Source organism: Lissotriton helveticus, chromosome 11, assembly GCF_964261635.1.
Source record: "Lissotriton helveticus chromosome 11, aLisHel1.1, whole genome shotgun sequence".
Classification (NCBI taxonomy): Eukaryota; Metazoa; Chordata; class Amphibia; order Caudata; family Salamandridae; genus Lissotriton; species Lissotriton helveticus.
In genome coordinates, this window is record NC_136072.1 from 154,062,529 (window position 1) to 154,080,559 (window position 18,031).

The window sequence follows — 18,031 nt, forward strand, 5'->3', positions numbered from 1 at the left end:
GAGAGAAACAAAAGTTAAGAAAGAGCATAGGCCAAGGTCTTAAGGCTTCAGCTCATGCAGGACATAAGACTGCCAGCTCAACTCATCAACATACATTTTCTGGACTGCCAGAATGTGAGTAGTGTACAGCTAAATGCCCTAGCCTAGAGCAGGAGGCAGCCAAAAGACTCTAAAAAAAACAAAAAAGGTAGACGAGCCTCTGATTTTTCGTTTTATAAAATCCAATTGATGGTGTTGAGCACAGAAAACCACCTCTTCTGACTCACTAGGCAGAACAGGGCTTTCAGCTGTAGTAATAATTTCAGAGCCAACCTATTAATGCGAAGCAGTCCGTACTGGCAGCAATATGTACCACTGAGTCTAGTGTCTCTGGTCCCAGTAAGAGACCAGGCAACATCAGGCACAAAGGCATGTTTTTGGAAACCGAAAGGAACTACAAGGACACAAAGTTAGGACACAAAGCTCTCTTTAACTGAAAAACTGTTGTAAAGTGGGGAAAGAAAGCAGAGGTTGTGTCTCACCAGCTCTCAGACTGATTAGCATAAGTGTTCTTTGCACACTCTGCTATGGAACATGCGAGGAATTGAGCAGGTTCACCAACAAGCACTGCATTAAAAAAAAAGGATTGTGTCTGATGGAGAAACCGGTCAAGGCCTGAATAGATGAGGCCATCATTTCAAAGTGAAACCCAACACGCACTCTCTGCACAGAGGTGCAAGCCTAGGTCTCTTCTTTGCATTCGGTATCGAATAGATGGTGTTCAAGCATATTTGCCAGCTATATGCGGTAGTTCTACCATTCTTTGAGCATGTATAACTTATTGCATTGTTGCATCAAAGCAATCTGCTGTCTGCAAAGTTACATCACCATAAAGAAAAGCAAAATATTCTTCAAATAAAATGTTTTAGCGCAGAAAAGAAGATGCAAGGCCTGGCATGGGGGTGGTGCAAGATTAACAATGAGGGGAAATAAATAATGGAAGAACCACAAGTAACTGTGCCCAATAGGTGGACATGTGAGGTAGTGGATCTGCAACCATTTGTGAAATTTGAGTTGGCCAGGGATGTGATACCAGACAGCAGCCACCTCCAGTAATGTGACAATGTGGTGGAGCTAAACTAAATAATACAACCACTGGACTTTCAATCAGCTGATGAACTGCCAATTCTATTAACTGGAGCATCTCTTGCATCAGCATAAGAGAAGAAAGCTTGAACCCAAGTGCTGCTCATTGCAGATTAACATGTAAAACACGGTCTCCAGATCATCATGGGAACGTTCTGGCCTTTCAGATCAAAATAACCAGCAGATTACTTCACTCCCTATGGATTAGAACAGAAATGCAGGAAAAAGGAATAGGCAAATAAGAAAATATATCAAAGCATAAAAACCAAAATAGGATTTAAAAAAAGAGTGTCCCTTTGTCTTGGTAGATACATGAGGAGCTGAGAAAAGGGCAAACAAATTGTTGGGATGGAAAGGTCCTCTGCATGGCAAAGGACTTGTACCACTGCCCTGAGTGCCCAACTGTACTGCTGCCTGGATACCCAATGCTGATTTTTGATGTCATAGGTAAACACAGATCATGCATGTGCACCATGACATAGGCCCATCTCACAGATTGCTGTCTTGTGGGACCAGAAGGGGCACACAAAGCGCTACACACAGAGGTGAAAGGCTTCTGCTTTAACCAGGAGTTAACCGCATGCGCGCTAGCGGGTTTTCCCGCTGCGCGCTGAGATTTTGAAAATCGCGCGTTACGTGACAAAGTCAGCTCGTCATGCGCGTAGCGCAGGTAACGCCCATGACGAGCTGGCTTTGTCATGCGCGTCGAAGGGGTTAAGCAGCACAAACGCGATGGTGGCAGCATACCGTTTAGCGATCAATAGGAGTAAACATGTTCTTATTAACCTGTGTCACTGGAGTGAAGACTACAGACTCATTCATCATTTTTAAAAGTTATGCTGCTGTGTGCTTAACTCAACCTTGGCTTACATCAGTTAGATATGAAGTGCTAAGCAGTGCAGGAATGGCGAATCTGCACTGGATGTATGGGTGCCTGGGAAGGATACAATACAGGTATATAGCAGTGCTGTGCAGTGCATGCATGGGGAGTACATGTACAGGGTGTATATATCCCTGTGAGAAGTACATTACATGGGAGATTTAATGCTGTCCAGTGCGTGCATGGTGAATACATGAACTGGGTGTATGTGTGCCTGCAAGATGTATAATGTTGTGCAGCACGCACATGGTGAATGTGTGTGATGACTTGAGTGTGTGACTGCAAGTGGCACCTAATGGCACAATACAGAAAGGCTACAGTAGTGAGCAGTGTGCACAGAGGGATGTGTGTGCTGAAGGTATGTGTGCCTGAGGTGGGACAAAACATGGAGGTAACAGTACTGGATACTGTGTGCGCCTACCCTGAATGCAAGTGTGCCTGTGATGGTACCTTACATGGAGAACCCAAGATTCTATTTTAGGAAGCCTCTGCCTGACTGGGCTCCCCCCCCCACAGCCCCCCGTACATTCGTGTGAGCAGAACAGAGTGAGAGAGAGAGAGAAACATTCCCTGTATACTTCAAAGGGTGTTCTTTGATTTCAGGGGCCTGGACGCATATCCGGAAGGAGATGGGGCTGGTAAGAGAACCATTAAGAGTAGGGCTACGAGCCTAGAATGAAATGTTTGATGCACAATTATTGTGGCCGACATCCATGTGTAAACCCTAATTACTGACATGACCTGTGTTGTTGGGCTATCTGCTTCGGAGTCGTCCCTGCTGTAACAGATAGTTTTTGAAGAGGAGGAGTGTACACTTCAAATGAAGTAGAACCCCCAACATTAAGCTTCAAATATCCAGACCCTACATCACATTGGTGTCTAGAAATGGACTGTAGGAAGGGGAAGTTGAGACCCCCAAAATGTGACATCGGCCAAGCAGCCAGACTGGCTGTGTGACGAGAAGAAGCTCTACAAGACTCCTGCCTGTGACCAGGACTGGGGGCCAATGTCTGCTAGTCTCCTTGCTGGGTGACGAGACATCACTCAGGGAAACCAAAAACACCTGCTCTGGAGCCTAGAGCCACATTTGCCTGCCTGTTTGCCAAGACCAGTATGCCCTGTGAAGAAGAGGAGAGCGTTGGAAGGAGTGAGATCCAGTGAGGAGCTCTGTCTCAAGGAGTCCCAGTGTGAAAAAACAGCTGTTGCTTGGGTGCGGATTCAAGTTTGTGACCTCTGTATGCCAGAAGAGGGCCTCCTTGATGATAGCCATAAGCAGAGTTCTGCGAGGGCAGATTAAAAGTCTGTGCTGCATCATTACAGCGACCCCATATGCCAGGAGGGCCTGCTGTAGAAAATACTGAGAAATAACAAGGCACGAAGTCTGTGCAGAACCTTAGCGGTGACTCCGTATGCCAGTTAGGGTCGCCTTGGTACAGACTACCATGTGGTGAGGGCTGGAGACTTGGTATGTAGTGTTGCGAGAACTCTGTATGCCAGGATGGGCTGCAGGCATCAAGAGTGCTGTGAGGAACTGTGAAGTCACAAGGAACTGCACCCGATCTGCCCCTATGAACCGAGAAGGACACCTTGGGAGCATCGCTACATCACTCGGACCCCGATTGGGAGCACTGGAATCCAGCTCCTCCTCTCTATGGATCTTACCAAGCAGAAGGAGAACCGGAGCATCTCCGATTGCTGCTGGTATCGACTTCGTAAGTTCAAATGAGAGCCTACATTTGCTGGGTGCTGCTGCGCTTCCCAAGTCCAGCCAACTTTCCAAATAGGACTGGAGCCTTTGCGAGTGTCTGCAGATGGGTTACCCGCTGAGATGCCACATGTTTCCTCACTGCTGAAATGGGTAAGATTGGTTACAAGCCTATCAGGCCCTGGGTAACTCGCTACAGAACCAAAACACTTTTGACTACTTTCTAAGAGTCTGAGTTAAGGCTTACTAGTGAGTATTCCCAGGATGAGGCCACCAATGAGTGTGGAATTACTCCAAACACATTACGAAAAGCTGATGTAACAGAGAAACACAAAAACCCCGAAAGCCAAATATAAGGTGTTTATTTTTATCCATGTTGTACATTTCTTTCAATGCTTTGAGTGAGAAATAAAATACTTCTTTTTATTATAAAAATAAGTATTTGACTGGCCATTGTTTTATTGACACTGCTACGTGCTCTCGTGTTCACTAATCTGTATTCATACTTCCCCCTCTGCGGGAGCCTTTGACTGCTTGTCCACATCTAGCACTGAGAGTGAAGTGCAGAACGGATACATGGCCCAGCTGCTCAGAATCCATAGTAGGTTGGGCCCCCGGACATTAGGAGAAAAAGTCCTCAACCACGATGGTTGGGTCCAATAACCCCTGCATGACCCATGGTCCTCTGATAGGGGTTCTGACACAAACCTTTTACATTTTGGAAGTAAGCTGTCTTTTCTAAAAGATGAAGACTTCAGACAGTAATCATGGAATCGAAAATCTACACCCATTACTTGCTCTTGTAAAGCTGGCTTTCCCGTGTTTGTTGCTTTGTTGATGGAGCAACTTGCTTACATATGACAGAATACTCACATTTTCATCATTTTCCCCATATGGCCCTTCTGCATTCATTTCCTCTTGTCTTTTTTTCTCTTCTGTTACGTCTTCCTGTACCTATAAAATGGATAATGTTTAAAAATATTGAAATGCAATGATGATATTCCGTTTACCTTTGTAGTTTTTTTTGTAGTTTTTTTTGGTATAGCTTTTCCTAATCTTCTCTGCCTCAAGCTATTTGCTGTGGTTTGATTTTCAAGCAAACCAGCCATGTAGCTTGCTAGCTAATACGTTACTGTCTTGGGCTGCCCACAGGGGAACATTTAACTATTACAAACCATGGAAAATTATGCTCAGAGATCCGTTTTGGGAGGTCCCGCACTGTCAGGATGCACTGCATCGACAGACACGATACCACGCGTACTGCTGCCTGAACAGTGGTCTACACACAGACTGCATGACAGTGTGTGTCTTTTAGAATAGGTGTTAACCTTTCTGAAATGTTTTTGGAGTCTTGACAGTATGGGACCTTATGCAGGAATAGTGTACTCATTACCAGTGTTGCAACCATTCGTTGGTCCTGATGAAGACTGCGATAAAGTGGTTACAGGGAGTTGAAATGTCAACGTCTTGAACGGTTAACTGTCATTTATTGTGGACTTATGTGCAGCACATTTAATATGGGAGCTCTGTATGGTCAACATTGTACTACCAAGGAGTTGACTGTTTCCACCATTAATCACCTTAGCCACATCTGAGCTGCACTGCCCCGTTGTTTTGGAGCACCTTTTGGCGATTACTCCTGTATCTTTGAAACAAATATGCTGATACAAATATTATACATATATATATATATTTATATTTGTATCGGCGAATTTGCTCCCTCAACATTTGTTTTCTTTCATCGGGAGAGCTTAGGCTTACGGTTCGCTCCGAGAGAGTGTTTGTGTGTATTAAATATTGGTCATATACAAACTATCAACTGTGTAGTTTACTACGTTAACTCCAGAGATTACAAATATTACTTCTCAGTGTACATTGGGTGTTCAACTTACTTCTTCTTCACCTTCTTCTTGATATTGTTCGTCAAGGTTATCCTCTTGTTGATCAGGATTTCCTGCCATCTGAATAAAAACATAACATTGGAACATTTTCTAAAAATAACAAATCTCACTTTTTTAGCTCAATTATTTTTGAGTATCACAGTCTCAGCGCTGCCAAACGTCCACAAACAACCGTAATGATGAAATTAATGATTTAATGGAGAGCGACATGCTATAATCCGGACAGAATAAATGGTTAAACCGAAACGTCTACACCAGCTTTCTTCTATATACAACCAGTAACCAAACTACTTAAATAGTAGAAATCAGAGATACATCAGACTGTGAAACAGACAAGAGACTACAGTCAGCATCCAATCCCAAACTACTTTCAAGAATATTGTATTACCCGGTCAGAAAAGTGATGAATTCCACCCAACAGACTGTAAGTCCCACTGGCCATGCAGACAATAAAAGCGTAGGAGTCTACCAATCAACAAACCTGGCCTTCTGTAGAGCAATAGAGGTCTAGATTACAGGACAATTGGCATTCATCTTATATAAAAGTCAAAATCCCTTATTAGCACGTTTACACATAGCAAACTATGCCTTGGTGTGCACCATATTAATTAATGTATTTATTTATAGGTAGGTTTCCTTCTAGCACCAAATCCCCTGCCTTCTGGGAAGTTACAAACCGTGATATAGATGAGAAGAAAGCAGATGGATAGAGGTAAATGTTGCATTGCAGGGAATCAACTTCCTAGAGAAGGTGAGCAGGACCTCCCATATCCAAGTCTTATCAACCCCAGAAGATGGTCCTTCCTTCCACTGTTGTTTTGATGGCCCCAGACAGAAAACTAAATATGATGCGGATATTTAATGGGTTGTAAACTACTATTTCTCAAGAAAAATGAGGATAACTGTATACGCCTCCTCTGAATGCAAGGTAAAGACTGACCAGGCTTCTCTACAGACCAACACTCCCTAGGCCTGCTCCCCAAGAAGCAGCACAAATATGGTCCAAGACACTGAAATGAAAAGGTCTACCTATCACGCCTCAGCCATTTCAACCTAGAAATGCAGGATCAGACTCTGGAACAAGTCTTTAAAGGTGGACGGAGAAAGTAAAACACAGACTTTCCTGGGTCTTCAAGGTATCCTGGGTAACATAATAAACTTAATTCTGGAGACAAATAACTCCTGTTCTGAGGTGTCCCCTATCCTAATGTAGGCCCTATAGCAACCATGACAAAACTGAACTAAGGAAATAAGGAGTTGCCTAAAAAAGGCTCAGGTGTGCAAGTCCTTACCAGAACCAAGACCATTGCGGTACTAGAGTTTCCACTCACAAAGGTGAAAGAAGCAGAATAAAACCCACTGATGCTTTTAACACCACACAAAAGTGAAACAGCGAGGCGATTTGGTAAAATCCGGTGGATGTATCCTGATAAATTACTGACTGCATAGCAGTCAATGGCACTATGCATGGTGATATGTTTGACAGGATAGGTTTGTCCCAACATGAGTTGAGTGGTCAGAACATGACACAAACACACTAATAGCATTGCTAGTTATTTATGAACTATTATGCGTCAGGTCGGAGAGTCAGGCGATTGTACTTTTTTTTAAAAAGAGAAAAAAGGTTATGCATACTATGTACTTCCCCTAAATCTGACCCACTTCCATCTTCCTTGGAGTGCCACTGAATGCAGGTATTCATCCATTTACAGTGGGCAAAGCAGGCACCTAAATGACTGATGGGCTGCATTAATCCTTGGACAGCACTTACACGTGTCTCTAAACTCAATTTTAATTTTTAATGGATGTATAGAGAATATCTGGGCCAACGCACTGGATATAATAAAATAGTACAAAATACAGCAAAATGTGGAGAGAAAAAAAAACGCAACCGCATAAAACCTCAAGAATTTGATGAGGAACACAGACGATGACCCTTTAGAAGACAATTGAGTGAATGCTAGAAGAGCTACAAGCTGCAGAAAGGGAGAGTACATTACAGTAATCTGGAGCAAGCAGAGAAATAATGGGATTCAGCATAAAGTGGATTAGGAACGGTAAATCAAATAACATATAGGAGCGTAATTAGTTTAAAAAACTTAGAGACCACAAATGAGAGTGGAAGAGTGGTCCTGGTGAAAAGAGTCAACGGACTGGATGAGAAGGTCAATGCACTCCTGGGCCAATAGTAAAAGAGAAAGATGGGCCAAGTAAGGTTTGTTGATAACAGAGGAACCAACAGAGCAAGACTGTGCTAGAGTGAAGGTACAGCAAATCAATCTGCGCGGCAGGAAGGTGATCAGAGCACAGCAAGAGTGCTTGAAGGCGATAACCTCAGAGAAGGACAAGTACGATTAAAATCTTAGTAGAGGAGGAGCAACAATTGGAATAAAAGGCCAGGGGTTGCTAGAGGTAAAAGAAGAACAGAGTTAAAAATTTCAAAAGTGAAAACTGCCTCAAAACCTGATGGGCATAAAGGAGAAAGAAAGAGTTAGGTGTATGCGATGTGAGAATATAATTAAGAAGAAAGGTACTTATGCTTAGCAACATTTAAGCCAGAATCTACGAGAAACAAGAAGGCAGATGAGCAAGATGAGAGAACAGGTGCCACATCTTCCATAATCTCCCACTCATAAGGAGACTGTTAATGGCGTGCGTAAGCACCAAGATGGGGACTTCGAACAAAGAACAAATAGAAGGAGGGAATAAATGCAGTGTAGAGAAGCAGAAAAGTAGTCAAAATGTAACTATGGTTAAAACATAATGAAAACACACTACAGGCGACAGACAAAACAAAATAGAAGACGTAGGAGCAGTAATGAAAAGACGTCTTGGTGGAGAAAGTGGTTGTATAAGAGGCAAAAGATAGGAAACAGTGATGGAGAAGGGGAAAAAAGACAGAAAACATGTTTGACTACCCCAGGAATGTGGAGAAATCAGACAGAGGATGTGGAAGAACAGGTAAAGATATAAACAAGGTGGGAGTCCACGATCCCAAATAAAAGGTGTCACTATTAAGCACAGTAAAGACAAAAGGCTGAAGCATGTGTAAAATTTAGATAAAGGTTTAAGTCGCCATGAAGAGCAAAGAAGTAAAATGATTAACCGGCCAGGTCCTTGCAAAGTAGAAAGAAAGGGCAGGAGCATGGCAAGTCAAAACATTGGTAAAAAGAAACAGTGATAATCTAATTAGGAGCAAACGGTAATTAAAGGAATGACTGAGATAGTATCCAAGAAGAACAGTAAAAAAGAAGACAAGTGCCCACAGCACCACATTACTAGTAGTGCAGGGAGAATGAGAGAAGGAGAGGAAGAAGCTGATAAACACAGCAAATGTAGAGGTAATAAGTGGAAGATTCAGCTTTCAGTGCTGCATAAAAACTGATAATTGAGCCTAAAGAGGAGGTCAGATGTGTGATCTGCTTTATCATACAATCGAATGATCATTCCAGAAAACAACGGCAACAAGACTGAGGTGAGAAGCAGATACACTGTGATAGCTTGGAGCGTTAACACACCGCAACCTTGAACGGGCAAATTACAGACACTGAGGATGAGTAGAAACCCGTCAAAGTGTTAGACATGATAAAGATAGAGAAAGGCTTGAATGACAGAAAATAGTACAGAAAAGCATGTTTATGTAGTCAATTTCCAATCATTTCCCAAACATGCCTGGTATTTAGCTTAAAATCAGATAGTTCATTTTATTTTCACATGTAACAGAACATAGGCATTTGTATCAAAACATGAATCTGATGAAAAAGAAAGTTGCGCTTGTGCTCAACAGAGAATAAAAGCAACTATCCCATGAAATCAGTACCTACCACTAAATGTTCCTCCACTTCTGGAGTGTCTGGTTTCCGCGGGGACTGCTTTTGTTGCTCGTTATTTTCAGACTGATTCTCGTCTCCATCTTGTCCTGCTTCTTCAAACTCATCCTCTCCTTGATTGTTGGGATCATCTGCAGGATTAACATCTTCCGCTGCTGCTTTCTGTTGACGAGAGATTGAAAAGGTTTACTGCTGAGCAGACTGCCCTCCCAATTGAATGGACAAACAACAAACTGGCCGATGTCCACAATTCATTGAGGTCCTCACCATCAGAACAAAATTGCTTCCTTCGATAATCATACTATAAAGCCATCAAGCTGGAACAATCTCAAAGACTAGTATTGTACAACCCAATTAATGACCAATGAGATCTCACAGGCTATGTGCAGCAAGGAGGAAGCTTGTTTTAGTGGTGAAGAACCAGTTTGGGGCTGACTATATGGAACTCAACTTTTGGTCCCTCAATTATCAGACAGTGGCCAGCCAACCAGTCCACCAATGTTTCAAATTACAGAGCTATGTATAAGGGGCGTGTATAGCAATGGGCATATACTGTCTTGGAAGTACAAAACTAGCAGAGACAAAACCAACGGATCTTTGACGTAACTGCATTCATATTTTTATGCCCTTCAAAAGCTGCAATCCAGCACTTTCCCAGCACAGGCTGCAGCACTCAGACCATTACTAGAATCACTGAGTTAGACACGTGCTTTCTGTAGCAAGGTGCACGTCTTAAGCCATAATTAAAGATCCCACAGAACGAACGTGCCCTCTTGCGCAAAACAGCCACCTCAGGGCAGCAGTAACATATAGGCACTATAGAGATGGAAGTAGCTTTATTATGGTAGATTAGGTAAACTGGATAGGTACGTTATTGTAGGTATGGAAAGCAAATGGTTATGGTACTTAGGCATTGCAGGAATGTATGATAGGTTAGATATGATATAGGCAGACTTTATTGTATGTTAGTTATGGTATGTATGGTGGATTTGGTAAAGTGGATTAGAATGTAGGTAGATTTGGTAGGTAAGGTGGGTAGACTGGTATGGTATATTAGGTATGCCACATATGGCAGGTTGGCATTGCAAGTCAGATATGGATAAAAGGTTAAACATTTTTTGTCTGAAAAAGAAAAGTTTGAACATTTTCTAGATTGTTTGTTTTTTATAACATTGTTAACAAGTGCTTTGTCATATCTGAGGCTGGAAATTGTTTACAATTCACAGCTTGAAATATATATAAAAAATACAGACCTGCAGGATAATAAAAACTACTATTATTTATCAAAGTTATACAGATTTAATATGGACCCCTTTGGTGATCGCACTCAATTAGCAGAACTAAGCTCTACATTCAAAGCACAGTATTACGAAATCGAGGCTGAAGTTTGCTATGATAGTGCTCAACTGAAACTTGAATTGATTTCAAGAAAATAGTGTAATCTTGTTCCATCTAGGTTTACATTGGAACTCCTGATGCTGTGGTGCCAGACCTGTGAGTGTGCCCCAGGGCTGATGCCAATAAATAACTTTAAGATCAAGGAAGTGTCAGTGGACTTCGATGCCACACTTACACAGCAAAGTAAATATTTCACAGTAGATAAATGTGACAATGGGTCAGCATTTTTATAGTCTCATAAAAGTCTGTCATGCACATTTACTTTGTTAACAAAGCGGTGTATATCAAAGCGTGTGGTACCACGACAGCTAGTAAAACAAATGAACCAGCAAGTGTGATTAGTTGATAGCATTGTGACCTTATAATCTGACAGGTTTAGGCATTCACACAGCGAGTGGAAGAGCCATAAGTCAGCAAGTGAATGCCAACAAAGGGAATACATTAAAGAACACGTTAGGGCTCATTTTCACGCTACAAATTGCAGTTTTACTAATAGACTACTTGATCCCATCACCAAGATCTAATGGGAACACAAATGGAAAGCACAACCATCCTAAAAATGCCACGGTCATGATCATGGCCCATCCAAGAAATGGCAAATTAGAATAACCACATAAGCGAAGTGACCCAAAGCACACACTCTACCACTCTTTCTTTTCCATGCCAACCAGCCGCGGCCCGTGCAGGTAACAGCGGTGGGGTTGGGTAAGGGGTATTTCGAGGGACAATGCTGAGGGAAAAATAAATAATTTCCCCTCGAAAGCCCCCAGCCCCACCGCCCTACCACTGTTAACTGCACGGACCACGGCAGATGCCAACAGGCCGTGTCGTAATATACAGCTAAAGTTTTCTGTAGCGAGACCTAACAGGGCCATAGTAAACAGGCAATACAATGCTTTAAATATCTTCATCGGGCACGATTCCATGAGGGCTGCTAGTCACGAGTGCAAATTGCACACACACCAATTTACTGCACCCCATTGCTAAAATAGCTCATTTCTGCTACAGTGGGGAGTGGTAATTACTGGGTGCACAATTGCACCTGATAACATGTTGCACCTCTGCAAAGAGGAATTACTTGCAATTTGCATTTGAATTCACACAGGCCAGGGGTGCACACCCCAATATTGCATTAAATTTGCATCTGTGATTTACGGCAAACCACCACACTGGGCAAACTTCCCAGCAAATGCAAACTGACCGCAACTTGTAATCCAATAGTGTGTCTGGACAGAGAGATGCAATCTGCGGGGCACTCACTTAGTCCTTCAGAGGTGCCTATTTTATTTTCAAATTTCACAATTCTGCCCTCTTCTGAGATCCAGGGATGGAGAGGCATGCTTAAAAGAAAAGAGAACCACCCAACCAACACCTTTATTCATTAGGTTTTCGACTCTGACAAATGCAAGCTCCCTTTGCGCACACAGGGGCAGAAGGACTCCTGCCAGCCCTATTTCACACAATTCACCACATTCGCTAGCCGAGTTATGGATTGGGATTTCAGGCGAGCCCTTCAAGCCAAACACATCTACAGACAGATGTTGTCTCATAAACTAAGAATAATGTTGTTTAAGCATTGTCAGTCCGGTCAATCGTGGTCATGATACAATGGTTAATCTGAAGCACACACAATACTTTGCAATGTGCAACATTAAACACCTAGTACTGCACTATGCGAGGGGGACTGCAGACATTGCATGAACAGTAACTTAGATAAAAGTTAACATTTACTCAATCTCAAATCTGCCTCCATTTGCCAACAGTCTCAGTTTTTAGGCATATACTAAGAAATGTCCATTTGTGTTCCAACATGCATTACTAAAGCAATTGGGTGTGGCAGACATCTTTTTCCAAGTACAGTGTACATACTGCGGAATGCATTTAGAGTAAATACTGATTCACTCTGTTCCTCTTGACTTGTACACCCAGTGTTTATGGACAGCACATTTTCTTGAAGGATCCACCTCACTCTGTTGCGCTTGGGTTTCATGGAATGGAGTTCAGAGTTGGGCGTAGCAATCCTACGTGTGAGGAGGGCAGGTGGGCTTCCAGGCTCATGTTGGAATGCACTTTGTAATATTTATTGTTGGGTACATTTTCTCAGAAAGTACACTGTTCAATTACCATCACAAGTACCTAGTAATCCATTAGATTTGTGAATGTTGTTAGCACCACTTGGATTCTCATCTTGATACTACTATACACCCACACAAGAGAAATGTATACAAAACATGTAGGTTTGAAGGAATTAAATTGTTTCCAACGTATTAGGCAAACAAGCCAGTAACTAAGCACCAACCGCAATGTCCTGAATAGAAAAAAAATGCTAATAAATAAATCACGCTTCGGATTTCAGCAAGTCATCTTTTGTGAGAAGCTTTTCCCTATGCGGCACTGAGGTATGTTAAGGCATCTTCATGAGCAACCACAAACTAATGCTCTGTATTTTGTACTCACAAATGTTTACTGACTTTGTGTCTGAGTAACAGCACAACTGCTTACCATTCCTTTGTAGAAAAATACAGTTTCAACAATCATGCAACAAGCATTCAAAAGCCCACCTGTACAACTTTCCTATTAATCTCAGCTGTTTCAGTCATGTTTTTCTCATTTTAAATCAGCTTTTGCTCTACTGGGATAGCATTTTTTTCAACAATACAACACAATTCAAAATGCATTTTCGGCTGTGGACCAATCAGCTGCTGTGTGCCATTTACCAGTATTGGACCAATTACAAGATGATCATAGCAGTATCCTTTCGGGAACAATCCTCTAACTGAACACAAGTGGTCCAAAGTTCCTGGACTCTGGATTATTGGAGGCGGGGACAACAGACCTTTTCTTACTATCTGGAAATGCTAGCTGGAAATAAAATCAAGTTCGGGCAGGGCTACAGGAGCAAGTGCAGCCTGGCCCCTGGGTGACCATCTGCAATAGAACAGGGGGAGCTTGGAGTAGACTCCCCTACCGAGCCACAGCTTACCCAGCTGACACTCGCCAACCCTGGCCACGCAATCCTTGCTGCCCCTGACACCAATTTACCACCTGCTGGGTACACGTGGTAAATAAAAGCAAAAGGTTTACAGGAATCTGAAATGAACCTGTGGATTTAGAACTTGCAATTCATGGTTGTTCATGGCTGTTGCCCATTCCCATGATAAAACTCGCATTGCACCATGCCATCATACAATTACTGGCTGGATTCAGTAATTCTGGAACCGGTAATTTTAGCACCTATGCACAATGCAACTCCTAATCAGGACAGGGGTGAGAAGTGAAGACGAAGGGCACGCTAAAAGACATAAGGAAGAGTTTGCGTATCCCCTAGAGACGAACAGGTTGTCAGAGGGGTAGGACCTTTGGAGTACGTTTGACTACAAGGCATCCCCTTTTCCGCCATCCGTGAGAAACTATTATTCCACTCAAATTGGGCAGAATTTTTACGTACATCTCAGATGGAGAGAGAAGTATACCCTCCATTCCTTCACAAAGGGACAGCTATCTGCTCCTTCAACATAAAAATACATAGGAAAAATCCTTAACTAAATCCAGGGAGGGAATTTTTGTTTTGCCCTGAAGAAAGCCCATGACCGAGCAGGTCATTTAAAAGGGCTGAAACATGTTGGCAGGATCTTAGTGTCATAGGACCATCGCCCCCAAAAAGACACGCATTTTTACATATTTTAATATCCGCTATGTCCCGGTGAATAAAGGGATACCTGGGGAACCGAGTAGGACTTTTATCTTTTGACCCCCTGGCCTACATCTCCTAAGCACTCCCCGAAATACAGTCAAACCCACCCTGACCTTTAGGAGTCGGGTGGACTCGATGATGAAGCATTACACCAATAGGGTGTGTGAGGGTTAAATAACAAAAAGGCATTGCCTCCTTTCTGCATTCAGCGGTGTATGCCACGTAAGCTTTATTTTTCGAGCTTGATGGTTTTGGATACCTTAAGGTAGTTATGGTACCCACTGGCACCTGAGCACTCCACTCACAGACCCTCAAAGTGTGAGGCCTTTTTCCTCATTTGCCTGCTGTGTAATTGCTGGCGATTCAGAAAAGGGGGTGGTGATGAACAGAGTGTCTGAATTAAGCAGACCACTCTTACCCAGTCCAAAGATCAGGGCTTGATCCATCACCGTTTTTTAGCTCACTGCACCATCCCAGCTCAGAACCTGGCTACATGCAAATTAGTCTGTTCCTGTCTCAGTGCATGATGGGAACAGGGCAAACCAAACTACCAAGCCAATTCTTATACTGGGAAGGAAACAAGCTTCCGAGACATGAGTCCCTTGCTCACTGCTCCATCAGGATTCAAGCAAGCCGGGCCGACGAGGCTGAAATGCCAGAAACCGGTCCCCGGTAGCTTGTCTCCTTTCTGGTGAAGAATTGGCTTGGTAGTTTGGTCTGCCCTGTTCCCATGATGCACTGGGCCAGGGACAGACTAATTTGCATATAGCCAGATTCTGAGCTGGGATGGGGCAGTGAGCTAAATAACAGTGATGGATCAAGCCCTGATCTTTGGAGTGGGTAAGAGTGGTCTGCTTAATTCAGACACTCTGTTCATCACCACCCCCTTTTCTGAATCGTTTTTGGCCACTACAGGTGTGGAAGGGTATACTCAGACATGAGTCCCTTGCTCACTGCTCCATCAGGATTCAAGCAAGCCGGGCCGACGAGGCTGAAATGCCAGAAACCGGTCCCCGGTAGCTTGTCTCCTTTCTGGTGAAGAATTGGCTTGGTAGTTTGGTCTGCCCTGTTCCCATGATGCACTGGGCCAGGGACAGACTAATTTGCATATAGCCAGGTTCTGAGCTGGGATGGGGCAGTGAGCTAAATAACGGTGATGGATCAAGCCCTGATCTTTGGACTGGGTAAGAGTGGTCTGCTTAATTCAGACACTCTGTTCATCACCACCCCCTTTTCTGAATCGTTTTTGGCCACTACAGGTGTGCCAGGGTATACTCGGACATGAGTCCCTTGCTCACTGCTCCATCAGGATTCAAGCAAGCCGGGCCGACGAGGCTGAAATGCCAGAAACCGGTCCCCGGTAGCTTGTCTCCTTTCTGGTGAAGAATTGGCTTGGTAGTTTGGTCTGCCCTGTTCCCATGATGCACTGGGCCAGGGACAGACTAATTTGCATATAGCCAGGTTCTGAGCTGGGATGGGACAGTGAGCTAAATAACGGTGATGGATCAAGCCCTGATCTTTGGACTGGGTAAGAGTGGTCTGCTTAATTCAGACACTCTGTTCATCACCACCCCCTTTTCTGAATCGTTTTTGGCCACTACAGGTGTGGCAGGGTATACTCAGACATGAGTCCCTTGCTCACTGCTCCATCAGGATTCAAGCAAGCCGGGCCGACGAGGCTGAAATGCCAGAAACCGGTCCCCGTAGCTTGTCTCCTTTCTGGTGAAGAATTGGCTTGGTAGTTTGGTCTGCCCTGTTCCCATGATGCACTGGGCCAGGGACAGACTAATTTGCATATAGCCAGGTTCTGAGCTGGGATGGGGCAGTGAGCTAAATAACGGTGATGGATCAAGCCCTGATCTTTGGACTGGGTAAGAGTGGTCTGCTTAATTCAGACACTCTGTTCATCACCACCCCCTTTTCTGAATCGTTTTTGGCCACTACAGGTGTGGCAGGGTATACTCAGACATGAGTCCCTTTCTCACTGCTCCATCAGGATTCAAGCAAGCCGGGCCGACGAGGCTGAAATGCCAGAAACCGGTCCCCGGTAGCTTGTCTCCTTTCTGGTGAAGAATTGGCTTGGTAGTTTGGTCTGCCCTGTTCCCATGATGCACTGGGCCAGGGACAGACTAATTTGCATATAGCCAGGTTCTGAGCTGGGATGGGGCAGTGAGCTAAATAACGGTGATGGATCAAGCCCTGATCTTTGGACTGGGTAAGAGTGGTCTGCTTAATTCAGACACTCTGTTCATCACCACCCCCTTTTCTGAATCGTGTAATTGCTGGCGGCCCACTTGGCACTGCATTACTTGTCCACGCTCAGGTGCTCACTGCAGCATTGCACTTGTACAGTCGCATATGGTCTGACAATTTTTTAGGAGCGGCTGTACTTAGAGTACATCCTTCTGATGAGCCAGGTGGGGAGATGAGTATAGACGCTGAAAAGGGACTACTAGAGCCTTCTATGAAAAAGCAGTATTATGCATGAGACTGCCTCATTCAACAAAGGGCTATGCAGTGTTGCCTGTAGGATTTATGTGCCAACCTGAAATTACTGTGCATGTAAACAGATGATCCTGCATGTACAGGAGAGTCTGTCATCGACATTGCAGGGCTATTTAATCCATGTAGTGACCGTGGATTCTGACACTGCCAGAACTTTGATGAATACTTTCATTATTCTATTACCCTCTGGAGACTGCACTGCCAACAGTGGCTACTTTATCTATTTTATTTTTCAAAACTGCTACTTACTGTTTATTATTTACATTGTATATTTTTGTAGTTCTATTACCACAGTGACAATGGCTATGCAAGCCGTGGCAGAGCCCCATATGTTTTAGCTAAGTCCAGGTGTACCATCAACAATGTCGGAGGACTGGCAGAAATGATTAGAAACGTAGTTTGAAGGAGGTGATCCTTTTGTGACACAAAGAAAACTTGTCATGTTGCAGCATTGCTTGGGTGTGGAGGGCAGCAGAATTTCTGAATAAATCTTTCATTTTTTTATTGAGAACAAGACAATGCTTCAGATGAAGAAAACATAATTTAAGGGTGTTGAGTACTTTGTGCTACCTACACAGCACTGCTACAGTGTTTGAGCCTTGTGTAGACCAGCACCACTGGAAGCATTTCTGAAAACTAGAGGCCCAGTTAATTCTGGGTGGTGTGGCCTGTGCATCTCAGAACGTTTTTATACCCAGAATAGCATGACAGTGTCAAAACAATTCCTAAAAAAATAAAATATCATGCCTTTCCATGAAGATTGGCTCCAATATTTGTCCCACAGTCTGCTGCATCCTGGAAAAGCTATCAACCCTTCACATTTCTGAAAACTAGTGTTGCACTCCACCTCTTTGTTTTCCCACGAATGCCCAGGGATGGGTGTAAAACTTAATTTCCACATATTTATGTGACAGAAACTTTCTGACCCTGCAGCCAACATCAACCTGCAATCCCAAACTTCTTTCGAGGAAAACATGACCCCACATTTGTGGG

The 18,031-nt window shown here is 43.5% G+C and overlaps 1 protein-coding gene across 2 annotated transcripts in view; it reads right to left on the reverse strand.

Moving 5' to 3' along the window:
* Positions 1-18,031, reverse strand: part of GOLIM4 (golgi integral membrane protein 4) — a 327,568-nt gene that overhangs the window by 16,170 nt on the left and 293,367 nt on the right. For both annotated transcript variants that reach the window (XM_078665887.1, XM_078665888.1), the window contains 3 exons: positions 9,436-9,603; positions 5,603-5,671; positions 4,584-4,664 (listed from right to left, as the gene is read on the reverse strand). In XM_078665887.1, the coding sequence (XP_078522013.1) occupies positions 4,584-4,664; positions 5,603-5,671; positions 9,436-9,603 (318 nt within the window). The remainder of the gene's footprint in view (positions 1-4,583; positions 4,665-5,602; positions 5,672-9,435; positions 9,604-18,031) is intronic.